General features: G+C 42.7%; 1 protein-coding gene across 1 annotated transcript in view; it reads left to right on the top strand.

The window, feature by feature from the left end:
* The first annotated feature begins 918 nt into the window (after positions 1-918).
* dner (delta/notch-like EGF repeat containing) overlaps positions 919-27,217 on the top strand; it is a 59,327-nt gene continuing 33,028 nt past the window's right edge. Inside the window, exon 1 of the mRNA XM_030108114.1 lies at positions 919-1,298. Within this exon, the coding sequence (XP_029963974.1) occupies positions 951-1,298 (348 nt within the window). The 5' untranslated portion in view covers positions 919-950. The remainder of the gene's footprint in view (positions 1,299-27,217) is intronic.

Here is a 27,217-nt window from a genome sequence, read left to right as displayed (position 1 = left end):
CATACATACTTGGGTTTAGAGTTTGCTGTGTTCAGTGTCACTGATTCAGTATGTAAGCAGTATCAAGCAAGTTGTTCAGAAGACCGTTCTTAAAAAAGAAGCAGGACTTGTTCTAAGAACCACGTATCGTGCTCTTATAGAAATAATGAGCTTCGTTAAACGTCAGATCTTTATCTCACAGAAGCCACTTGTCTGGACATAGAAAACATTTAAAACTCTACTTCTACCTACCAGGTCTTGGAAAAAAGGAAAACTGCATCAAAACGGACTTGAAGTGGTCAACAAACACAGTTGGAAAAACTGTAAACTTGCAGAATGGGTTTTTGTTAATAGATCACTCTTACTCTATCTAAATTCTGAACAAAGATTGGATCTCTGACACTGCTGGCTCCAGTTTTTACAAACCACTTTTGCTTTCCTGATAAAAGCGAGTCTGCCGTTTCCAGACAACCTGATGTTAATGCCGCTCATCTTATGACGGAGCAAATAATAGATTTTCTTCTCCATCATCAGCACTGCTGGGAGAGGAGCCGCCTCCCTCCTCAGAGGCCCAAGCAGAGGTTATATATGATTCGACTCTAAATGAGGAGAGGTTCTGTGCATGAAGGTGGTGTTTGGGAGGGGGCAGTGTGCGAGTGTGTCGTCAGTGATCCTCGTCACTGTGACTCGGAGGCAGAAAAAAGCAGAGAGCCCTCCCTTTCTCCTCCCGCATCCCTACGTTCTCTCCCTCTGCCTCCACTCCTCTCAGTCATTCTCCTCCCGCACAGCTGAGGCTCAGCGTCCTAACAGCTCCCACCTCCTCCTTTCTCTCTCTCACTCTCTCTCTCTCTGTCACTCTCTCTCTCTCCCACACACACCTCTCAGCTGCTGCTGAACCCAGGCAGCACAAACAGCAGCTCTGAGGAGAAAGACACAAGAAGAGGGAGAAGAGAAGACTCCACACTGAGAGGATGGGGATGAGCGTGTTGAACGTGCCGGCGGCGTCTTGCCTCCATCCCACACAGATCGCACGGAGCTTTACGTGCCCCCTGCGCCTCCTCCTCCCGCTCCTGCTCCTGACCGGCAGCGGCGCCGGCAGCAGCATCGGCGCCGTCCCCTCTCCTTTCCAGCTGGCCCCGGACACCCCGGCGCCCGCCGAGCCCACCCCAACCCAGGCTGCGCCTCGTCCGGACCCCTGCGAGGGCCGCCCCTGCCTCAACGGGGGGCTCTGCCTGGCTCTCACCTCGGCCGGCGGGCCAGAGGACACCTGGGAGTACTCCTGTACGTGCAGCCAGGGCTTCACCGGACGCAACTGTGAGGTAAGAGCCGGCTTTCCGCCTAACCTGTGGCCACCGGACAGCCTCTGGATTCTGAGAGTGAGCTTTTAGTGCAGTTAACAGAGAAAGTCAAACATCCTGAGTGCAAAGCAGAGGACAAGAAGTGGTCAGTGTGAGGTTGTTGGTCTTGAATCCACGTGTTAAAAAAGTAAGTCTCTCATTTTTCTGTTCTGAAAGAGATGAATTTAGTTTTTTTCTGGTTTTGCTCTCAATGAATCACATCACGGTGGGATCCATTATTAATATGCTGTGAATGGAATTTCACTGCCACTGCTGATGGATCCTGATAAACTGCCTTTTTTTTTTTTATCCATTCTGATCTTCATGCTTCCTATATAGTAAATGATGATATACGCGCTTTTCTCCTGTGTTGCTTGCCGATGATTTTTTTTTTTTTTAAACGGGAGCATGTGCTGCTTCTGAGACACGGAGACGAGTGCTGCGTTGCTGTGGCAACAGGAAGAATGAGCAGCGGCGGGGAGATGCGAAAGGAAACTGGAAAAGCATGCACAAGTACATTTAGAAGATGAAATTCTGTCAAAGCCTTTTGAATCTTGCACTTTTTCTGCTCTGTGCCAACCGAGTAGCCACCAGAAGATAGATAGATAGATAGATAGATAGATAGATAGATAGATAGATAGATAGATAGATAGGTCTTTTATTAGTGAAGTAGTGCAAAGTTACAAAAAAAATTCTGCAGTATGTGTAAACTCATCCATGCTGTGCTCATGCCTGCTGATACCTGGAACCCATAAGAAAGAAGTGCCTGTTCTGTTTCTGTCAGTCCATCTGTTCTCAGCTTGGTAAAAAACAGACTTTGTCACAATTGATATTTGGATTTCTGATGCTCCTCTTCAGTAATGCCTTCTGAAAGTACGAGTTAAAAAAAGGAAAAAGGAAAAGACTCCACATTCATCTAGAAGCAATGGTATTTTTCTCTGCTCTCTATGTTCAAGGACACATGAAGCTGCTTATTTTTAATTTAGCACTTTATTGATCTTCACATAAAGCTGCCCTCGATGCTGGATGGCATTCATTTGACGCTTTAACGCAAATGGACGATATATGGCGTCGCGGCAGTGGAATTAGGCTCCATATGCAGCCAGGCCTCTGAGTCATTCATGCCGGGGTGAATGAGAGCATCCGCCAGCAGCTGAGAGGATAAATGAGTCTGCTGCAGCAACACAGTCAAACAGCAAGGTGACTGGGTGAACTTTAGCAGCACCACCAACAGGTGGCAGCCATATCCCCGCCTCGAATGCCTGTGTGTGAACGCACGCTTCTGTACATTGTGCTCGTATGCAGAACATCTAGACTGATAATGTTGACTTATTAAATGAGGTGATGCGCATCTCCTTGGATGTCCTGGATTGAACTCCCAATTAAAAAAAAAAAAGAAAAAAAAAAGCAGCTGCGGATGGTTGCCTCTGCAGGCTGCTTCACTGCTGCTCCACTCAGGCCACAGAGGACGGCGTCGCCACGCAGCCTGAGCTGAGGCCGGGCGCCGCACGCACCAGAAGAGCAACCAGCTCCCGCCTCAGCATGCTGCCCCACAGTTCACTTCTGCCACGAAATAACAAGGCGTAACTGCGTCCGCCGCCGCTTTATTCATCTCATGCACCAAAGCTCAGGTCCAGCACAAGCCCCAGGCCGGGCCCAGGGGGAATCATTGATTTTTTTTACCCCGCTGCCTGTCTCAGGCCGGTCGTTCCTTCTCCATGGAAACTGGAGCAGCAGTCTATCGAGATTTGGTAAATGACCTGACTCGCAGAGCGTGGAGCTGGTTTGCATCTTCTGTCCTCTGCAGGACTGACAGACTCAGCGAGGGAAGGGAAGGAGAGATCGAAGAGTGCATGAGCAGGAATAAGTCGGGTAACAGGAGGGAAAAAAAAGTAAAAGTAGAGGCTCGAGAAGCAGAGCAGGGATCGGGACTTCGCAGGTTTGATTCCCATCGAGGACAGGTCACAGCTGTGGGCCCCTGAGCAAGACCCTTGACCCCCATCAGCCCTCCAGGGTGCCCTGATGTTTTTGACCACTTTTTGGAGCAACTTGTGGTTTTCTGACTTTGAAAGCTGAACATGAGCTGCCATCCTAATAATTTTGAGACAATACACTCTGCAAACTGAGCCAAAGACACTTAGGTTCTGTAGGGGCATAAAAAAAAGTATTGTACGTGTTGGTTTTGGTCTAATTCACAACATTTTTTAAATTGTCTGGCTGAGCTGCTTAATCCTGCCTTGTGACTTCGCTCCTGGGCTGTTTTATACTGCAGGAATCAAAGCAGCTTAATACAAAACCACAGCTTGCGCACCGCTGGGAAAACAAAACCACTCTACTTGTTAAACTTGCTGCGTTTTAATATCTGCCTGCACCTTTTCTCCTGGTTGGCAGCCTGTAAGCTGTCCCGTTGGAATTCATTGCCACTGGCCTTTTTGTGAATTATTAGTTTTTCAGCCTCTTGCTTATTTATTATTGAAGGGCCTGTTGTGCACCCTGATGGATTTGGTGGCTTTAGACTTCAACACAGTAGGGCTGTGGCGGCACAAAACAGCCATCCATCACCAGCCAAGTTCAGGAGGCTCTTGCTGGGTTTTGCAGCCACTCGGTTATATGAAAGCGGTGGATCATAGCTGGACTTCCAGGCTGAACCTAAATTTACTGCCCTGACACCATGAACACAGACCGCATTTTCACGCCACTGCGATTTGGAAGGGAGGATGTGGGACTTGTCAAAGATTTGATGTGTCGTAGAGAAGCAGCGGAGCTGTTTCTGCGGCAGGCAGGGGTGAACTGCGGTGGATTTTTTTGATCCTCGTGATCCTTTTTTAGATCTCATTGGAGAGTTGCTCTAATCACAGCTGCCTCTCTTTCATCACCTAGCCGTATTTTCTCACTCGTGAATCTCTGTTTTATGGTTCCATGAGCATCTTTTGAGCACATAGGCATCTCACTGTGATTTCCAGATCCTGTTTCTGCCTCCTGTTGCCTTGGTTTAGCCATATTTAGAAAAGAAAGTAAAAAAAAAAAAAAAAAAAAGAAATTTTGGGTTCAGGGTTTACTCACTTTAAAATCTGGAGCTACAGCCAGCACAGCATTCATAAATTAGATTAGGTTTTCAGTACTTGGTTAGTCTGGTTCTTTTTGAACATGATTTGTATCATTTACACATTTTAGTGAAATGATTCATGAAGGTTGGGAGGACTGGAGTCTGGCTGAGTTGAGGGTCGGCAAAGGCACGGTACGTCCAGTTCCTCACAGGGACACAAAGAGACAGTCTGTTATGCTTACAGGGAGTTTACTGTCAGTAGTCACCTAACATGCTTATTTTGACTTTTTGGGGGAAAGTGGACCAACTATTAAAAACACAGGAATATTAGGAACACACCAACTCCACACAGAAGAAGTCTTGCCTGGAAATGTGTTTGACTTTTTGATAATTTTCTGCTTATTTATTCATAAATTGTCAAATATATATGATATGTTTTAGCAGCCCTAACTGAAAAACCTCTTGATATAGGTTTATATTTTTCTCTTTGAAAACTTTTTCTTTGGTGCTCCCCCAGCAGCAGATTTAGGCTCCAAAACTTCTGTTGTGTTTTGCGTGTCCGTTTATACGACAGTGGTGCTGCAAATCACTGAAAACTCAACATTTTTAAAATGACTGTCACGGTGAAACTGAAAACTCCGCCTTTTTGGCAACGGGGGGAAACGCAAATTTTTGAAAAAGCTCTGACTTAATGTCTGAGGAAACAGGGGCAAACACAAAGTTTCTGAGACACTGCTGCTGCGCATGTGCACCACAGCTTCAGTAAATAGTTCTTCTGCAGATGTGATGAACAGTAACGACGGCGGCCTCCAGAGTGGCATGACTCCCTGTCTGTACAAGATTCTGTCGTATTCTCTCTAGAGTTACCTCTAATAGCAATCCAACTTTGTTGTCTGTACATCAGAGTGTGTACGTACTCTTCATTGGTAATGTTTATAGCGCAATGTTGTCTGCAGGCATGTGTGTTTACTTTTATTTAAAAAAAATGCAATAACAATACATTTTCTCTTTACATGTTGTGCAAATGGGGCCTAAATTGAATGTTTCTATGAAGTAACACATGACTTTAACAGCACTGCTTACAGCAGTAACTGCTGCCATGAAAACATTACAGTTTTCATGTTTCCTTGAAATCTTTTGTTTTGGACAAGAAAATGGTTGCAAAGCTGCAGTCTCTTTCTTTTCTGCTTCATATCTTAACTCTTTGACTCAGTATTCTTGCCTCATAAAATAAATAAATAAATAAATATTGGAAAGATTTGGTCCTCCAGACAGCAACTGTAGACACTTTCAAAACTTTACAGTATTGAATACCTCTTCAATCTCAGTAAAAGATTCTGTGCGATGGATCCTTTGAACTGTGTGCTTCTGTATGAATGTAGCTTAGAAAATATAGTCATCCACATCAGCATCAAACTACCTGATGTACTTGACGCAACTTCTTAAAATAACTTGATTTGCATTGGAGACAAGTGGAATCATCACACTCTTGACAGCTTTTTTTATTTTCACAGCAGTCAGAAACAGACACACTACGCTGATTAGATGCTCAATGCCAATGCAGTGGGAAACAACCTCTCACTTACAGTTCAGACTACAGAAAGCTTCACATAGAAAGTGACATTTGTTTGGTGTAATGGTACTTGTGTTATGTTTCCCCAGTGTGGTTGAGTCTAACAACCCTCCAGCGCATTGTGTTGGCGCACTGAAGTGTCCCTCCTCTCACAGGACTGAGTGGAAATAAACGAAGTCGTCCGGAAGCTCCTCGGAAGTGTGAGAAAGTCTGTGTGTGTGTGTCAGGATGAGGATGTGCGGCGGTCAGCTCGCACCTCCCTGGAAATCTCACCGCTGCAGATACCGTCAGAGCTACATCCAATTAAGCAGAGCTCAGAGCTCATCACCAGCCTCTGCTCTCTTTGATATTGCTGGCTTGTTAGGCGGAGGGAGGATGGAAGGAAGGCGCAGAGCCGTACTAACGAAGACACGGAGTTCAAATCATCTATCAGAGGGCCGGCTGACGTTCCGCCTCATACGCGTCTTTTTCCGACAGCTCATGTCATTCAGCTGGGTGGAGGCTGTGGGTCAGTGGGTGGAGCAGGTCATCTTCCGGTCCAGATGTTGTCTGTTTGATCCCCCATCTGTCCAGATGTGTGCAAGTGTTGGTCTCCAAGTTGCACCCAGTGTTACCATGCAGGCGTGAATGGGTGAAACTTGCATGTAAAAGTGTAGTGAGAGGGTGAAATGCAGGGCGACACTAATGTTCATGACATTCAAGCTCACACGGAACGCAGTCCGATCCAGACGCCACATCATGTGAGAGCAGGCAGATAACCCACCAAAAATAGACTGATCTCCAAATGAATCTGTAATTATTTTCAGGACTTATTCTCTTTCATGTCTTCCTAATGAATTTATGATTTCAGATCCTCTCTGGAGCCGCTCCACTCCATTTCCTAATGAAGAGGCATTTTAGGACTGTTGAAATATTACTCATCTCTCTCTGCCTTTCCGTTACTTCGAATCGTCCTTATTTATCATATCTAATTGTTAGAATTTCGAAAATCCTCAGTCTACCATTAACGTATCATATTTGTGAGGAAACTTAAAATGAGTTCAGCTCAGCAGTGAGATAGAACTGTGGGTTTTAGATCTTGAAATATCCTTTGTACCGTGCTGACATGTTGGCCTGAGGGTGGCACAAGAGATAGCTCATGATGAAGTGTCAAAAGTATAAACACATCAACATTTTCAAATCTCTTCAAGGCAACGACTAAAAATAGTTTCGGCCTTGCAAAAGTAAGTCGTCTGTTGGAGTTTCGGAGTTTATTTTGCAGGGGGAAGTGTGTGCACGGCGGTTCTAGACGGATGGATGAATGCTGGTTGCCAACCAGCCAACAGCTTTGATTCAGCAGCTCCACATCAGCAAAGTGAGATTTCTTTGAGCTATTATCACTGGGCAGAGCTGCGATTCATGCTGATGTCCCAGGATATTACAAGGGAGCCGTGAAGCCTTTGAACAGGAGGGACTGTGGCCAAACGCTTGGGTCATTTCCATATCACACATCACCTGCTCTTTTGATCCTTTGGGTAGAACATGAGGACGAGCCGGTGAGACGGATCTGCACATATGGATGAAACCACCACTCTGAAGTAATTACGTCCATTTACTCAAGTACATTTTTGTATAATTCTGAGGAGTGCATCCATTAATGCTCTTTTATTTTCACTGCATGTTCTACTTTGGTACATTTTTTTGGCAACGTCTTTCAGCGCAGTAGATTCATTGAGAAAGGGACTCTATTTGGAAACTCCTTAATTTCTTTGCATGTCTTCCAAGCTGCAAATTCAAAAACAATCACAAAATGAAAATAAGTTGTTGTGTATTGAGACTGATGTGATTTTTGTTTGGGCTTCGTGAACATTTGAAAAATATCACAACTTCTGCTTCAAACTAAGTAATCAGATGATAGATGCTGTTTTATTTTGCACATTTCATTTGACTGAAGTATCTCTTACATATATGTTTAAATGAGCTCCAAAGCATTGTGATAATATAAGAATCAACTTCTAGTCAGTGTGTATTGTTGGACTTTAATTCTCAATAACCTATTTCAGAGATCCAGCAACAAACACGTGATATTTTGTATTTTTGTAGCTGTAAATGGTAAGATTTGGATTCATTTTAAACAGATATCTGTCCATATAAATAACATGAAACAGCATCGTCGATCAAAAGTAGAAGTCACTAAGATGAAAGTAACTTTTTATTTGAGCATTAAAGCTACATATCAAGAATTGCCCTCGAAAAGGTTGATAAAGATTAGACCAGCAATTTCTTACTGCGTTGGTTTGATGTTCCTGTGAAATGCTGCATCCAGAGGGTCACACTTCAGTTACATTACTAGTCCTGCTTCAGTCTGGTTTTTGTACATTTTCACTTCAATAAATGTTCAAATTTTCCAATGGATCAACAAAAAGGTTTAAACAGGAAAAAAAAAAACAAAAAAAAGCATACAACCCATCCAAAAAGGTCTTGAAAGACCACAACAGTAAGAAAGCATAAATCCAAAAAGTCACAAGAGAAATAAATGGCATCTCAGTCCTGAAAACAATCTGCCGCTTGCTCATTTCTGTCTTTACTTTTTTGCGCTGCTGCTTTCCCTTTTGCCATTTTGCTGTGGTGCTTCTGTGGCGCTTTTGAATTGCGTTGGCATTCAGGGCCACCGTACCTGATCAAACAGAGAGGGAAAGAAGAAAGCTGCAACCGCTCCAGCACAACGCAGCCTTTAACTGTCTCACTAATTGGAACGCTACAAGCCTAAAGTAAGATAAGAACTTAGTAAACATTATATCTGATACTCAACACCTTGAATATTCCCTCTGAAAACAGAAAAGCACACAGACACAAGGCTGAAGCAGAGCTGAAGCACAACCCTTATGTCACAGCTATCTTGAGTTAAACAAACACAGCTCCACATTAGATAATATAAAGACATTACTTTGTTTTCCTGGCGTTTTATTCCAGTTTCCTTGAAATCTGAACTGCTGCTTTGCAGTTTTGCTCACATATCTGCAGCTCTTGTCCCGTCTCCCTCCTTTTATCACCGCCGCTCATCATGTCGCTGCGTCACTGGCTCTTGAAATGTTTTTGGAGGCTGCCAGAGAAACTTCAAAACTCTGTCCTGGATAGAGAGGAAATCATCGCAGTTCTCCCAGCGGTTTGAGTTTTGGTGTTTTTATTGCATTGTGTCTGCCCTGATTTCTATTTCTGTCTTTAATGGGACAGCGAGTTGTGTCACAATCCACGGTGACCGTACCGAACGGCGAGATGAGCTCCTACTCAGCACTAATTTTCCCTGACAATAACCCTCCAGTCCGCACTGACACCATGATTGTGTCGCCGCCTCTAATAATTGGTCTTGCTGTTGCTGCTGTCAACATAAAGAGTGTACGTGGCAGTGGAGGTGTGTGTGTGTGTGTGTGTGTGTGTGTGTGTGTGTGTGTTGACGTTTGTCGGAAAGGACTTACTCCATCCTCTGCATCCATATTTTAACTCTTGCAGTTTGTTTGACTTCAGAAAGTGGGTGCTTACAATGTAAAAATGTCATATCATGTCAATTTTACTGGCAATTGTCAGTTGCTCTAAACCGTATAATGTGGCTTTAGAACATGCAGAAATGTTACAAATTTATACATGAGGCTGATTAAGGCCGACAGAGGCCTTTTGTTTGAAGTCAGAATGAAATCAGTGATGCAAGAGGCATAGATGACTGGTAGCTTTCTGATTTAAACCAAACGTGTAAATGAACACTTTTGTAATAAAAATGCGAATATCTTTTGATATTCCACAGCGGTCCTTTGAACAGGGATAAATTCTTGTGTGATCTTCACGGTGTCATTTTCCTTATTACCCAAAAGCCCTCAGAGCTCATAACACAATGTAGCCAAATCACCAGTGGAAATTCCCACATTACATGTGTCAAAACACAGAAAATCCTCTCCATGTAGGCAGCGCTCATGACACCTGTCACACCTGGCGTTTGCTTCAATCACACTGCTTTTGGATTTTGATCATCACCAGCGGTTCGTGTTCAGTTCCAGCCTGCAGCTCAGTGAAAGTTTGTTTCAATCCAGCCTAAGCTGACATCCACATTCTGAAAGTCACTGTGAATGTGTGTGAGAGGGGGCAGCAGAGGGCTGTCGAGGGAAGAAACACTCTCTGCAAGAGCTGTCAGGCCAGGGGGGAGTTTGCATGTTCTTCGTGTGCGTGTGTGTTGGTGTGGGGGGGTATCGAAGATATAAGATGAAGAAAAGATTGATAAATTGATCATTTTTAATGATGGCAACTCTGAAGTATATTGACTCGTGCAAAATGTAAGAAAATAAAAAAAATTAACTTGCAGTTTTCATCAAGATAATTTGGGTTGTTGAGCTTGTTGGTGTCGAGTCACAGCCCTCTCTCCTTCCAATATGTGTTTCGCCTCCAGGATCTGAGCGCAGGCTAAGTGTCGCGGCCCTGATCTGTCCAAATGTGCAAGTGCTGGAGGAGAGAGTGTCAGTGGAGCTGGTGTGCATGTCGGCGTCTGCTCTGCTGGCTCCGTTCCTCCAAATGATGGTGACTCAGTAACAGATGCAGAACTGACTCCTACTGCCTCCTCCTCACACGCACACACACACGCACACACACACACACACACACACACACACACACACACACACACACACACACACACACACACACACACACACACACACACACACACACACGCACGCAACTTGTCACTGAAGTTTACGTGACAATATGTTATTTAATGAGGCCAACCGGGAGACAAGCCAGCACACTGTGGTGTGTGTGTGTGTGTGTGTCTGTGTGTGTGTGTTTCATGAACATCTTCTCTCAGCTGCAGACAATAAATGCCAGCTTAATCCCCCCCAAAAAAATCCCTTCAGGAGCAGCGGAGCACCTCCGACAGAGGGAGGAGCGGGGCGCCGTCGCCCGCCTCGGGTGCTAGACGCAGAAATTAGCTCGCATTAACAGCCGGCCTGCCTTCCAGCTGATACGAGAGACTTGGTGAAAAAATCTGGCTGTTTGTTTGGGGTTTTGTTGGGAATTTATTCAGAAAAAGAGTGATAATGATAAAATTCACTGAAGATTGATTTTTCTCAAGAGATTTAAACTGTAGTGGAAAAGCTGTTAAAAAAAAAGGAACCACTTTTCAGCTTTGATAGAAAAAAAATGTTTGCAAACCAAATTTAATTTGAATTTTTATGTCTTGAAAGTTAAAAATAAGATTTCATTTTGAAAAAAGCAAACTTCTGTATGGTACGCCATGTGTGATACCTGTTTGGATTTCCAGTTTTTATAATCATTTCATGATTATTTTGATATTCAGAGTTGGGGAGCCAATGAACCACGGTACACGTTCTACTGGGGTTTGAGCTGTGGGGGGCCAGTCGGGCTTTCTGCCGGGAGGAATCGATCATGTCTGCAGTTTCACCTCCTACTGATTCATCCGCCCCCAACCGTTCCCCTCTGATCACATCAAACCTCGCTGATCAGCAGTCAATCACGGTTCCTATCTGGAGGGCTTCACACATTCGTGTGTTTGTATGCTCTACCATTACCTGAAACTGAAAACGAGCCAGTTGGAATTTGAAAAGCAGAGGCAGGAAACTCACACAGAACAGCAAAACAAATCAGTTTATCACTAGATCTCAATGTTATCCTCTCCTCATTCAGAGAGACTTCAGTAGAATGGTGATGAAGTTATATTTAACAGTTTTTCTCCTGAATGGACAACGGACAGTGAGATCAAAGGATGTTTTCTTGACAAAAGAACAAAAAGATGCGCAAAATACGTCCATCTTCCAAAGCAGCATAAAACAAATGTTTTACACTTCGGTTTGCACAATTTTAAAGACGATCTGTCAAAGTAGTAAAAGCTGCTCTACTTAACTTGTGTTGTTTTTCCAAATGTGCCAAATCATCAGCTTGTTTCCCTGGAGTTTCTGGAGGTTCTCTTATCTGATTTGCCAAGAAATTACATTTTGATTTTGCTTGGTCAATTGTATGTGTTGTCTATGTTGTATTGATAAATGTACAAGATTGTTGAAATCAGTTTGTAGGAGCCTTAACTACTGTTTCGTAAAATGAACCACAAATACCACGTTTTCTTTTTTTTTTTTTTTTTTGTGCTGCACAAGTTACAGACTTGTTTTTTTGAAGCATATCTGGCTTCGTCTGTTCAGTTCTTCCTCTCCTGCCGTCCTCCTCTCTCCGGCTGTCGTGCTACAAACATGTTCAGTGGGCGTGTGTTGCGAATGCCTCAGATGGTCCGGAGCTGAATGAGAAGCTGTATCTCTGCCATCGCGGCTTCTAAAAACATTTTCTCCCTCTTCGGGGACAATTGCAGTGGGAGGGCCGCGATGATACATGTCCGGTGTCGCCTCCTACTACGAGGCCCAATTTTCATCGCCGTGCCCCCGTTCCACTTCTCCGGTTGCCATGGCAACAGAGCAGTGGCAATGAGAGCCAAAAGATCAACAGGTGGACGGTACGTAACACCGAGCAGGAAGCGTCTGAGCCGCCGCTGCTGCCGCACAATGTTCAGAAGCTTCTTTTGTTGGTATAAATGGTTTAGCATGCGGGCAGAAAGCAGCACATTATTTCACTTTTTTGTGAGGGAGAAAGGTAAAATTACTGATGATGATGATGTGCATCCTTTCTTTTTTGTCTAACAGGAACAAGATGTCCCTCTTCCTGTGTTTCAGTGACTGTAATTCCCTGCGGCAGCAGGACCTGCTCCAGGCGCTTTTTTAGGCCATCAGGAAACAAACAGGGACTTTTTTTTTTCTTTTAATCTGCTTCAAACCTAATTGAAACAATAAGATGTGACTTGAAAATCTTTCAGCTCAGTTTTCAACAACAACAACAACAACAAAAAACCCGTGAAGACTCTTCATGCCTCGGATGGAGTTTCAGTGTTCTGCGCTCATGCCAGCGTGTTTAATCATGCCAGCCGGAGGTGTCACTTTTTTTTTTTTTTCATCATAGCAGATATCTTGTTTTGCAAGCAACTGTCTGTGTATGTAGGTCAGAAGGAACAGCCAGCTTGTAGATCAGCACACAGAATGACACCTATCCAGACCAGCTGTGCCCCGAGACAGACACACACAGCTTTATCGACATTTATATAACAGAGTACACACTTTACACAAATTACACCCCATTTATTTTGAGTGTTGCTGCACTAATTCATCATAGCGTCTAGCTAATGTTGTTCCTGCCTCTCTGTAAGATGCATTGCAGTAGGTACCAACTTTTTTTTTTTTTTTTCTTATGCGGAAGGCAATGATGAAACAGCGTGTCACACAGAGAGACAGCTTTAAAACCAGGAGGAGGGCTTCTACTCAAATCCAATCCTTCTGTGTTGCACAGCGGAGCCTTTTACAAGTCTGAGGCAGGTAGCAGGGAGCAACGACACAGAAACACAGCTGCTGATCTCGTTGTGTCACTGTAGTGGTGTCCTTGAGGTTTAATGCATGTGTGATAAACACATATCAGCTGTCAGGCCGGTGTCGTCGCGTCGCTGTGGAAGACGGATGACATCGTTCTCCAGGAAAAGCGCCTGCAGCGGAATCCTCAGTTTGACCACGATGTGTCTGTTGAGAAAGCTCACACTGAGAATGAGTGATAATTTATATCAAGCTTCTTGTCTTAATCCAAGAAGGAACGCTGTGATGTGCCGACGTAGCTGTGAAGGGGGGGTTTTCCCGTCCTTTACCAGATGATATGTTATGTCACTCAAAAGCCGTCACAGATTACACAGGGCCGCAAATTACAGGACGCGATCGGTGCTGGATTCCTGTGAGAAGCGGAGCGTCGCTGAAATTGAGTTTGATGTCTGTTCATTTGAGCCGCTGTCAAACGTGGACTTATAAACAAATGCCAGACGTCTGAGTTCCATTTGTGGTGCGTTTTCTGTGTGTGTGTGTGTGTGTGTGTGTGTGCATGAGATGAGAGGAGCGAAGTGAAAGGCGGCGCTGCGCCGCCTATGATAAGCATTCTGTCCTACTGCATATTGTTTTAAGCAGCGGGTGAGTTACTGCTGTCTGAGTGACTGTTCAATCCAGGAGGGAAGCATGAAAAGCAGACAGTGAGCAATTCAATATGCGCCTTCCCGGCATTCAATCAAGCTGTTTGCGTATTCCCTGCAGAACTTAAGAAGAGAGAACAGCGCGACCATGCCTTTGTTACTCAACTAATCCTATAAACTCTGAGCACAAAGTGCTGACGGATGCTTTTAAGTGTCAACGCAGTCCTTGTATGTAACTGCGGCACCACAGCGCTCAGACTGAAACGTGTGCTTTGGGTCTGCACACAGATGAGTGTGTCGGTCCTGGAATGAGGTTTGGGACAGGCAGTGGTGATGATCTTGATCGGCACATGGTCTAGATGAGTGACTGAAGTTCAAACCGAGCAACAGAATGTGGAGAGAGGTGATTTAATTCACTTTCAACATCTCATCTTCAAAAAGCCTTAATGAATAAGAATATGATACGTTGTCAAAATGAACACGTTGAAGTCCTTTCTGTGATCTATGCACATGGATTAGCTTCCTCGTGATAGCACTGCACCAAAGTGTAAATACACATAAAAAAAAGATTTATTCCTACCGTGCCTAATGGCTCATTTGATGCTTTGCCAGGAACAGCCATCCATTCTCCCATCGATCTTCTACCTGCCTTATATCGAGTATGAAGGGCTGGAGCCCGTCCCAGGAAGGACTCCAGCAGATTTACACTCAGAATATCTAGCTGTGAGGCAACAGTGCTAACCACTGTCCCACTGTGCCACCCCTCCCTGCTGCTGCTCCTCCTAAGTACTGAATGTTCCATACTTTGAAATCCATTGAAGAGCTCGTCTCTATTAGCAACATTCTCATAGGTTCATTGAAACAAGATGAAAACACCACCCAGAATCTGCATATTTTTCGGAAAACTGAAATCTTATTTTAACTTGAAGCATTCAAAATAACCTGATCTTTTCTGCAGGTCTGTCCATAAAGAGGTGTGTTGGTACCGTGCAATGCAAATACAGGCCGATCTAAGAAAGTGGATGATAGAGTGGCTGTGCTGAGAAGGACACATCGAGCAGCAAAGCAGATGTTCAGGTAGAAGTTGAGAGGTGGAGTACATCAGTCAGTCAGTGTTTGGAAACAGCATCTCCAAATGCTCCAAGCAGTGACTGATCAGCTCTGTGCGGTGGTGAGAAAGGACCCAGGGACTGAACTCCGCTTCCTTTCACGTGGACAAGTGTCGCATTATGAAGTCTTTTCAGCGAGGCTGTCAGAAAAAGCGCTCTCTGTCATCCCGATATTAAACGATGATCGTGTCTTCTCTGTATCAGCTCTCGTTCCGCCATCCTGACATCCTGCCCCGTGTTGGATTCAGTCCTGCTGGAGCTGAACCCCACCGTGCGTCTTCACTCAGATGCTTCCAACCTGGCTCAAGCACAAAGCTGCCCACTTTTCTAGCTGTGTCAGAAAATTCGTGAAAGGCCAACATTTTTAGATGACTGGTCCAAATGAAGGCACTTTTTTACATTTTTTAATTTATTTTACCTCCTTCATCTAAGTTATGAATGATTTGCACTGAACCACGCTGCGTCTGACAGATGAACATAATAATGTGTTTTAATGTGTTTTCTCTGATCATAATGCAACACTGCTTCTGGCAAAACTTGGAATATGCAGGTAGGACCTTAAGTCAAGAGAATCGCTTTGAAGGGACACAGTGTCGTCTAAATGCCAGGAGGGATTTGATTAGAATAGCATCTGTATTTAACACATGTGAAAAGGTTTATATCAGCTCACCTTTCAGCTGAGGAGCTGTTTTTCTGCTGAGAGGCTCATTCAGTTAGACGCCACCACTTCTATGAGGTTTTAATCATTCTATTCATACTTTTCTTGATTTCTTCTCTGGTTTTTTTCTCTGACAGATCCCCTTTCGTATCAGTTTTTTTTTGTTTCACAAATTCAGACGATCAAATCTCATTTTGAAACACTCATAAAAACACTGCAGTTTTTGTCAGTCAAAGATTTCAGGCCACAGTCTGTTTGCCTGAACATGCAAAGTTATGCTCTTTATTTGACGGTCTTAGTAAATCAGACTCTCTTTGCAAATGAAAGGGAGAGTAGGATGAACAATCTGAATACAGAAGCAGTGTCTCCATGATCTGGATTTGAAACCTTCAATCACTCTTGTCTCGGCAGTGACACAAAGCTAATATTAAAGTCGGAGCCGATCATAAATAACTGAAGTGTTGCAGTCTCATCTCCAGCAAACTTATCTGTCAGGCAGCAAGTCGATGACAAAGAGGGAAACAACGAAAGCTGCATGTGGGAGACGTAAAACCAAACAACAAATCTCTATTCCTCTATCTGTCAGTGCATCTGCTGCAAGAGCAGCTTCTGATAATTTCGCAAATAGCCTGAGAGCTCCTGATCCATTTTAGTGCCTGTCTGGTGAAATGGGAAGACAGACAACTGTGTCCCGGTCCCGGAGAGGAGACGGCTGAGTCCCCCGCAGCCCCGGCTCCACTCACATAGGTATAAATAGAGTCTTGCAGCACCTCAGATCTCAAATAATTCTCATCTCACTTAGTATTCTCCTTATTCCTCCCAGTCTCCCACTGTACTCCGTCTCCTTCTCGTGCATCGGCCCCTCGCCCTCCATCACTCTGTCTGCTTTGGCATTTGCTAAAGTTGAGCAGTAATTGTCTTTTGAGGGATGGCGTGAGGCAATTTTGAGGTGATTTAATGTCAAATTAAGCCTCGCCCTGTGTGTGCGTCGGGCTCCTTGTGGGTGATCACAGTGCAGACGTCTTGAAAATGGAAGTTAGTCACCGACATAATTTGATGGGGGAAAAAAGGTGAAAGGATGTAAAATGTGCGCTTTGAGCGCGGACGGCGACTCCACCTCGTTAGCGTGTCTCCCTCCCATCTTTCCTCTGCCGCCACATTTACATCTATTTATGCATCAAGGAGAGCTTGAAATTTATAAAGGTGCTCGGCCATGTTTGCGTAGGCCTCATAGATTCAGATTTTGAAAGAGGAGGCAGTCTTTGAAGCTGCGGGGCCAGGAAGTGATGTGGAAGTCTGAGAGAGAGCGACGACAAGCACTTTGATGTGCAGAAATAGATAACATTAAAGACCCACCGACAAAAAACATACTTCCTGGCTACAGCACAAGCTGTTTGGCTGGATGGTGCTACAACTGAGATAATATTGAAGAGCGATGGTTGCAGATGGGCTTTGTGTCCCAGAGTGATTTGAGTTCGGATTTTTGGAGAGGACAATGGAGCCCCGACAGCCAAATAGTTTGAGGGAAAAAGTGATTTGTTCCTTTTGTTGAATGGAAACATGGTTTTACATTTATTAGAAATCATTAAATTGCTTTATTTCTGTGTTGTCTGCCCTTCAAGATTTCAACACAGTAAATGTGCTCATTGCAATGCGTCACATGGCTCAGCCTGATACCGGCAGCTATGGCCAGAATATTTAACGGAAGAAAAAAAACATTTAATGAGGTTTAAATCCTGCTTCTAGTCTCACTTCTGTGTATTTTTGGAAGCGAGATGTTAAATGACATCAACAGACAGCTCTGAAGAGCGAGTATGATCGATGTCATCTTTATGTGACTCTCTCTTTGCTGTAAATATAAATTCTTTGGATTTAGGAGGTTGCATGAAGAGCTTCACAAGATTTATGGGAATCAGTTACTCATCTTAAACAATATGCAAAGCTGTTCTGTATGTATTTGGTGAATAACTCTTCACTTGTGGACAGTGACATTATTTTCATATCAACCATTGTTCATATGACCAAGCCTTGGATGCTTTCGCTGGATTTTACATTTTAACATTTTTTAGCACGTTTTGTCTTGTTTACTGAACATGTTGAAATGGAAATCTTCACGTTTCCAGAAATACCAAGTTGTCTCGTCGTTGAAACATCACACTGTGTCAGTCGTTTTGGCTTTCAGACCGGAGCAGAAAGAGTCGGTGTGAATGTGGACCTACCAACTACAATATGGTCGCATCAAATAGTTTCCTGTTACACATAACAGGTACAAAAACACCTTTAATTTATTTTCATTCAGGATTTAGAACTTTCGAGTTCATCTTGGAGTAGTATGCTTTTATTTTGGAAGGTAGACACACGGATTTGATTACAACCTGGATTATTTTCAAGGTGCTCGTTGAACATTAAAGTTGAAGATGCTTTAGAAAATGGATCTGCCACAGAGGAAACATTGTATTAAGTTGGGCCTTAGTTGCTGATGTGCTGCCTGAAAAAAAAAGATATTTATTTCCATAGACGTCGGCAATAAATACAAAATTGTAACATCAAACTTTTAAATCAGTATCAGGTTGTCCATAGCTTTCCTTGGGTGATTTGTCAGAGGAGTCAAAATATAGTACATTCATATGAAAGAGAGGAAGTTCAGCATTGAACTAAAAACAGCTGTGGACTGTTTCACACTCATTGTGTGTGAATTTTTATTTCTACTTCTATCACGATCATCTTGCTGCCTGCTTCCTGAGGCTTCACACAGACACTGGTATTGATTTCTTACGTGCACTGAAGCCTTATAGTTGTCTAAATGTTGACCTTTCAATAATGGAATGACTACCATTCACAAACAAAGACATCATTACGCAGATTATATAGGAACCGTGATCAGACTCTTGAGTACTTTGTTGGAAGGTCAAAATTCGGAGCTACAAGAGCAGTGTTTGTCGACTATGTGAAGAAGAGTGACGTGAAGCTTCATAGTATAAATCAGGAGCTGCTGTTTCATTAGGCAGTGCATTGATAAATTCATCTGAATTCAGGCTTCTGAAAATAAGTTGTTCATCTTCTTCTCATCGACTACAGAAGCTGTAGATCTCAAGTTTCACAACGATAACAACGATCAACACACACGTTTAAAATAACTTCTTTTGTGGTTGTGATTGATCAGTGCCGCTGGACAAGCCGTCACTTCAGATTGCATCAGTTGCAGGTATGGATTAAAGATGGGACTTTTATAACCCTGCCCACAACTGCAAATATATAAGCAATATTTTGGCTTCATTTTTGCAGAGTTGAAGGACATGAAGACAAAACAGTTTCACAAGCTAAATTTGACCATCCATTTGTTTGTATGCCTCTTTGCTCTGTGTTTCAGCAGACTGCTGAGATACTGGTCACCATTTACTGTTGTGAAAAGAGAATAAATGCTAAAAGATGCAGAAGCATCTCACATTAAAATCATTCTCTGATGAACTGTGAATATGGGAAGATGATAAGTGCAGCTTTAACCTGTCAGCCAGCAGCTGCTCGTGGTGTGAGCGAGCTCAGCGCCTCGTCCCGCTTTAGCGCTCTCTCAGACTCATCAATCACCTCGCAGATAACGGGACTGGCGGCTGACACTCCTCATTTCAGTTTAACTTCATTCCCAGAACGGCTCACAAGATAAAACCTAATAAAACACACACTGAAACAGACCCATGAAAGAACTGCTGCCTCTTTTGAAGCTTGTGCAGATGAACACGCGGTACGTATCCGTTCTCGGTGAACAGGGGGAGCCGTGGTGTTTACCTAAGGGGATCAATGCCGCAGTATTGACAGTTCATGATGTTGAGGCTGAAGAGTCGGATTTTCACTAGAACGGCTGCTGCTGTTCCTGCCGTCTGCCCCGCTGACTCTCTGCAGAAACTCTGGCGAGCAGCCGAACCGCGTAAGAAGCACATCTGGACACCGCTTATTTTGGTGCCTTTTCCTATTTTACTGTATTATATATTATTGATCGCACTGACTAACAAAACCGAAAAGAAAACTCAGCTTGAACAGCTTTTGACCTTCTGTATTTTTATCCTCAGCTTCCTTGTGGAGATCAATAAACCCAATAGTGTTTGTACACCTCATGTGAGAAAGTTTGCTCCAGAAGAAAAAAAAAAAGTTTTTGTTTGCAGTTCTTGCTCTCCACTTTTTTTTTCAAAACTCTCTAAAAGCTTGTTTGCACCTCTGCTGTCATGCCTCCTGACAGCTGTCACTCTCTGCAAAGTTGATGATGTGATTCATGTTTTTTTTTGCAGGAGAGAGCTTCAGGGCAGCATATCAGCAGAAATAAACCAAGTAAACCTCCGGGTCAGGGGGATGCCTTTTCCTAGAAAGACTTCTTTTGTTTCAGTTTGTGAGAGGAAGACATCAGTAAAATATTCAAGTTTATTTTAGGTTTAATAAAGTCAAATTCAAATGATGAAACCGTGAGTCTAACAGCTCTGACAGTCAGTGCACAAAAAGAATTCAGCCTTTTAGTGCCTTTAGAGCCCAACAGTCATTAAAAAAAAGCATCTTACAGTGTGAAAAACACAAAGATGTCTGGTGCTCAGTGAAAAACCCCTGTTACATTTAGACCTCGCAGACCCAGAACTGGGTCGCTATTCTGTTTGTTGTGTTTGTAAATGACAAGATTGTTAATGTAATTTAATGAGCTGCGATAACAAGACACAATGCCATCACTTCACAGGATCAAACAATAAAGAATGTTTTGCTTTCATGATACAGAAAGATGAATGTCTCTGTCCTGGTTTTCCTTCCAGAAAGAAAACAAGTCTTACGTTTATTGGCACTAGTATAATAAAAAGGCTTCACTGTTACACAAGTGATATAAGAATTTCTAATAGGAGCATTCTGCTTCTTTTTGTGAGATGACTAGATGAAAATATCCAGGTGAGTGTGGAAGACAGGTGCGTTTTAGCTGACAGTAACAGTGATGAGGATGGATCATAAAGGGTTTTCATACTGGATGCTTTTTTTGACTGATAGGTGTAATAAATCATGACAACAATAAGGTCTGCTCCCAGCACTGACAGGAAGTCACCGCAGAGCTGAAACCTGAACACTGCACCAGTGTGACTTTGAATACTGTGTTGTTTAAGTTGATCTTGATGACAGGATGAAAGGTTGTTTTTTCCATTTATAGCCTATTTGTCATTCAGCTTGAGAAATATTCCCATTTATACATTTTCACCTCTTTTTTGTTTTGCAGACTTGCTAACATGATCTGGAGGAAGTGTGATTTTTGACAGGCTGTCGGTGCATGACTTGGTGAAAATTAAACCTACACTAAGGAACTTTTCAACCTTAAAAAAAACATTTTAATATCTTTTGTGATGATACATCGACTTACAAGTAGTTGAATGACCCCTCTGTCACGGCCTGAGGGCGTCAGTATTGCTTTCACTTGGACTAAGCAGCTGTCAGGAGGGTGGCAGGAACCCTGCACACTAAAAAACTCCAAATGTGCGGACTGCTTTACGGCATGCGTCACATCATGATATAACATTGTTTAGCCACCATTAGATTCATTACCTCGTCGCTATCCGTCCTTCACACAGCCACTGGAAACAAATGTAGGTGAGTTCAGTCCGACAGCATGCCACCGGGAGCAGCATTTTACGACGCCACGCGCTAGTCCTCATGGGAACTGTAGTATTCCTTCAGTCAAAACACTACCGCTTTTGTCCACTGGCGCCGCCAAAATCAACGAAAACTGAAAGTTCCTTAGTGTTGCTTTAAGATATTTCATTTATATTAGGTGTTGACTTGGGAGTTTTCAGAATCATATGTAACACACTGCTTCCCACTGTGGCGTCCTGCTAATAGATGATGTGTCACTTTGCAGACACAGCTTCATATTGATGCGGCACCCCAGCTGACACTGTCAATATGTTTATTATATAATATTATTGCACTTTACTGTGCTTTGTATTAAAAAAAACAAACAAAAAAAAACATTGTTGCCAACTCCTCAGTCAGTTAAGTTTTAAATGACATTTAGAACTTGCTTATCTGCTTATTTGCATATCTTGGCCAAGTTAGATGATGATGTCACTAAAAAACAATACATTGTTGCCAACTCCTCAGTCAGGCAAGTTCTCAGTGACGCCATCCTCTAACTTGATCAGCTGCTCCATTGCATATCTAGATTAAACTGAGCTTCATCCTCAAGACCAGTGATGGTCTTGACAAATTAACTTGTAACTGTAACTATAACTAATTACTTGCCCAACACTGGCACACATGTAACACAAAACAAACAAAACCATCGAAGCAACGCAAGTCCCTCTTTATTTTGTTTAATTCTTCAACTCTCAGAAACTCATGTTTCTTTGTGTTTACATTTTGTATTCAGCGTACATTGTTAAACTGACATGCACATTCAGGCACTTCATCAGAATACGTCTGGCTGTGATATTGTTGCTATTCACACATTTGTACAGAGAGTACAGTGAATTGTGTATTTGCTGTAGGTCAAAAACAAAAGTCTGTACAGATACAGACCACAAACATTTCATTTCTATACATACATACAAACACACACAAACAAACACCTGAAGGCTGATCCAATACAGACAGATACCTCACCAAGAGATGAAATACAGTTGTCTATATTTAATTTTTAATTAATTATTAATAATTCAGACCTGAGCAACTAATCCTCATAATAATAATAATAATTAATTTATTAATTTTCACCACCAGTGCAGTTGTTCAATATTCTTTTTCCCCGCTTTTAAGTTTCCAAACAAACTTGTTGAAATTAACATCAGCCTCCTACCAGAGCCAATTCATTCATGGTTGCAGTGACTCGTCAAATCTTCCCCTTTCATTTGAGACTCAGGCTGTTGCTCAGCTGCTTTCAACGCTTTATTGGGAACAAGCAGAGATTAGACTTTGTAGCAGGAATGTTGATCCTCTTGCCGCTGAGGTCCGTGAATAAAAACGCTTGACAGAGTCTTGCACTGTGATGAATGCAATAAAATCCCAAACTTTAAACTGCTTGTCAGACATAGTCAGTGCAGACAGCTAAGTGTTTTAAAGTTTTGAAGCGTGGGCAAATTAATCCCACCTTTTACTCAAAGAGCTTGATCCACTTTGTGATTCCCCAACTCTCATGTCACACACACGTTCCCCTCACACCACAATTGTGACCTTTGGTTGAATGCTGGATTTCCAAATGATTTGCTCGTGGTATTATTCTTTATAGGATCCACAGAAAATAAAAGCACTCAATAATAAATTGAAATATTAAACAAGTCTTTAAGAACACTTAGCTTGTTACACCAGTGGATATTCAGCCCTCATAAACATTACTCTAAATTCCTTTGTATCTTTGTAATTTTTGTAAATTATGTTGATTTTGTAAATCCTCGTATTTATTGTTATTGCTATTTTGTTATTTGTTTGTCTCCTAATTCCTTCTATTTATATTTTATACTTGTGCCGTTTTAAGGCGGTTCCTTCTTTTATCTGTCTACACTGCCACCAAAACAGATTCCTCGTATAGGCTACTGTACTTGGCAATAACCTGTTTCTGATTCTGATTAGCGCTGAAGCTTCTTTTAATTAGTCTCCATTATTGATTTATTTCCTAGTTCGTGTTTCAATGAATTTAAATATCAACATATCCTGGATCTTTTATCATTGTATTCTGATTTCCCTTCTGACTGTGGCTTTCTCGAGGTTAGAGAAGCAGAATTGGGATGAGAAGTTAGCAGGTTTGAAACCCAGCAGGGTTCCTTGAGCAAGACCCTTAAGCCCGGCATTTAAAATAACCCTCACTGTGGTGTTTTTCTTGCCTGGTGCCTACACTTGGCTGTATTCCTTACGGCCGCAGAAGGAACAGACGTCCAGATTCTCTCACTGCTGTTTGATACCCAGAACCATACGTGGGCTTGTAGCTCCAAAGCTCCTGTGTCTTCATCGCCTACAGTCTGAGTCACTTTTTTTTGCTTTGTTGGTTCCTTACTCTGCGGTTTATTTGTTTCTTTATGCCTCATTTGGTCTGCCTCTCCTCCTCGGCTGTATTCCCTCAGCCTCTCTGCTCATAAAGCGCATGGTGCGCGGCAGAAAAGAGCAACATCTTCCAGGGACTCGATGTCTGGATGCGAACCCAGAAGTGTTGTGTTGCTGTACGTTTCCTCACCTGATTAAAACAGTTAATTACACACCAGCAGCTGTTTTCGTGCTTTTCTCAGTGTGTTTTCTTCATCTCTCTTTATTATATCGCGCACAGTGAATATAATGAGATCGCAACCCGAGGCTTAAACCTCGAGAGAGGCGACTGCGGAGAGAACTGTAAGGGAGGAAAATGACTCTATTGAGGGATGATTTCCGAGTATTATTTTGTCACTATCATGAATTAAATATTTTGTTTTAGCTAAATTGCTGGTGCTCATTATGTGCTGCACATTCAAGATAAAAATTACTGCTGGGTATATGAAAGTTTAATTTGGTTCATTGAGCTAATTGCTGTGTGATTGATTATATAATTACCTAGTATTTGTTCCCTCGCTGGCTGTTAGAGCCTCATAGTTCTGGCGGCGACGCGTTTCAGCTGCAGATCTATGGAGAATAGCGTGGTACTCGTGGTGATAGGTGCTTGGCCTCTGTGTTGCGGGCTTGTATTTTCTCCTCGGCGCTACATTTCCTGGCGTTTGCGCTGCTCCTCCGAGATTACGTGGTGCGAAGAGATGCTCCACTTCTCCGTCGCTCTTTGAATTCAGCGAACGGCGCGCGCCCGACAAATACAAGCCGCACGCCTCAGAAGAGGATGGATCTAGATCAGACGCATCAATTTTTAACGACGTCGCTCATTAGTAAAAGATGAAATAAAGGCCTCTGGTAGGCTCGCCACATTAAGTTTCTGCTCCGGGTCAGATTGCTACGAGAACAATTCCACCCGCTGAGATCCCGATCACACCATTAGCGAGCAAGTGTTTTCATGAGAGATTAATTAAGAGAAATACTATCGGTATCTGTTCGTGCCTCCACAGTGGGGGCTGCTGTCACTGCGACTGAGGGAGGTAAAACGCTGATAAACAGTCCAGATGAGGTTGTAAGTGGATTAGAAGACGGATTGTCTCCACGGCGTGTCGGGACTCTTCGGGCAAATATTGAGACTGTGCAGGGGAGCTTGGTGGGGTGGGGGTGGGAGAACTGCACACAAACGCTCACAGCACCGTGTGTTGTATTGTGTGCTAATTGCTCTTACGTTACCTAGCTACCGTAGCTATGACAACACCTCTGATTATATGGGGGAACCTGCAGAGTGGCCATCTGAGCCCCTCACTGTGTCGGACACACTCTCTAGTTATGAAAAGGCTCAAAAGGTGTTAAGTAATCGAAAAAGTAAGACGTTCCCAACCCTAACTCACTTTGATTTCTTTCATGTGTCAACAAAACAGCGTGTTTGAGATGAGGGTAACATGAACTTGAACTCATTAACTTGAATTTGCACACTTAACCAAACCATAATGTGAAGTTACAAGTGGTATTTGCTCCCAGCATTCAGACAGGTGACCGTGCTTGGTGACTTAATTTTTTCAAAAATAAATATACCAGACTATAGAAATAAATACATTATTTTAGTTATTTTGAAAAGTGACCTCTTTGCTTCAATCAAGCAGCTCTTGGTGAGTTATTGTATTGTTGGTTGCTGCAGTCTTACAGGCGTCACAGATTACCATGACAACCAGAAGGCTTATTATACTTGTGCATATTTTTGCTTCTTGTACCTTTAACGTATGTACTTATTTTACATATGAGGTGAATTGGAATTGAAGTGAACAGCTTCTACTACATCTGACTTAATTCCCGATTCAGAAATCTGAGAAATTTCATACGTGACGATTGTCATTTAAAATAAAACGTTGAAAGCCACTCCTATTGAACTGGTGACTAAATGCATCCTTTAATAAACAAAACCAAAAAAAAAAAACTGCACGAGCTGTTTTGATCTTGTGGCCTTCAAGCTGTGGGTTCAATAGCAGCTGGAACCCTTATGTGTGGAGTTTGCATGTTTTCTCTGTGTGTGGGATTGACTCCAGCGCCCCCTCAACCCTTCACATGATTAGACAGCATAGAAGACAGATGGATCCCCCTTTAGGGTCTTTGTGTACCACCTGATATCAGGTCTACACTTCTCAGCTCACATGGTTTGTTTCATAAATTGAGTCGATTGAAATAACTGTGTCCTCTGCTCCATCACACGCTGCATTTCAGCTCTGTTCTGATCTTATTAGGCCATACTCCTCATGACTCCAGCTATTGATCGTTTTAAAGCTTTACTTGAAGGATTACATCTTGCTCAGTCATGCTCAGGACACAAACAGGACTTTCACTCTAAGCAGACAAGCAAATCAATTGCTGCGCTGCTGTTTTAGTATCAGTATATCACTTTTTGAAACCGTGGCCCTCGGTGCCAAGTGTCTTTTCATCAACATCCAGATTTAGTACAATTCAGCTGACAAGAAGGGGACATTGATACGACTGAGTTATATTTATGTTGGTTCAATGATGTGTGTGGAAAAATACTGCTTCAAATGCTTTGTCATTACTGTCATGAAGTGTTCATCACACCTATGAGTTTTTTTCTGGCCCTAATAAAGAAACTGTCTCATTAATCTGCCACCCATACAGCATAACGTCTTTTCACAGATATAAGTGCGCCATATTTTGAGCATTTTTATGGGTCTGTAATTTTTTTTTTTTAATAACTTCAATTATAACCAAGAAGTTGGTGCCTGATTATATTTTTTTAAATTACCTCTTTAAACTGGTTTTCTTCCTTTTAATATCTGGTTCTCTACAGTCCTGCGCGGCTTTTGATATGTTCTTTTTTTCTGTCTTCAGTACAGTTGGGGTTAATCATGTGCTGTAGGTGAATCTTTATTGTCAGTAAAGTCATTAAACCCTAAACATATTGGTTATCAGAGGACATAAGTTGTGTGATTGAGAGATTAGCATTCTTTTAAAAAATATCACTCCTCACTTTACTCCACCTCAGACTCTCAGCAAAGGACTTTCACTTTAATTATGCAAAAAGGTCTAAGCATATGTACAGCAGGTGCATTCTCTTCATCTTTACTCAGCCATTTGTGCCCATCTTGCTTGTTATATAATGCATGCTTTGCCTTCTCCAGCTCAATACCACGGCCACATGTTTGGCTTACGCTGCCAAATTAAATTATCCGTTATATTCGGTTGATTTTTAAAATGGATAAACTTGCAGTTTTCATCTTGTTTTTGTGATTTTTTGCTTTCATCCTCATGTTCTCTGGTTCCTTTCTTCTCACTTCTCACCTCTTTATATCTAATCCAATTAAAACACAATGAGCACAAATGCCTAGGAAGGTGTTGAAGTGCAAATGGGTCTCCGTGTGTGTGTGTGTGTGTGTGTGTGTGTGTCTGTGTGTGTGTGTGTGTGCAGAAACCATGCAGACTCCTCCGTTTGGTCAAAC

This window comes from Salarias fasciatus, chromosome 14, assembly GCF_902148845.1.
Source record: "Salarias fasciatus chromosome 14, fSalaFa1.1, whole genome shotgun sequence".
In the NCBI taxonomy this organism is placed as follows: Eukaryota; Metazoa; Chordata; class Actinopteri; order Blenniiformes; family Blenniidae; genus Salarias; species Salarias fasciatus.
Note: the sequence above shows the minus strand (reverse complement) of the source record. Positions and strands in the feature narration are given on the sequence as shown.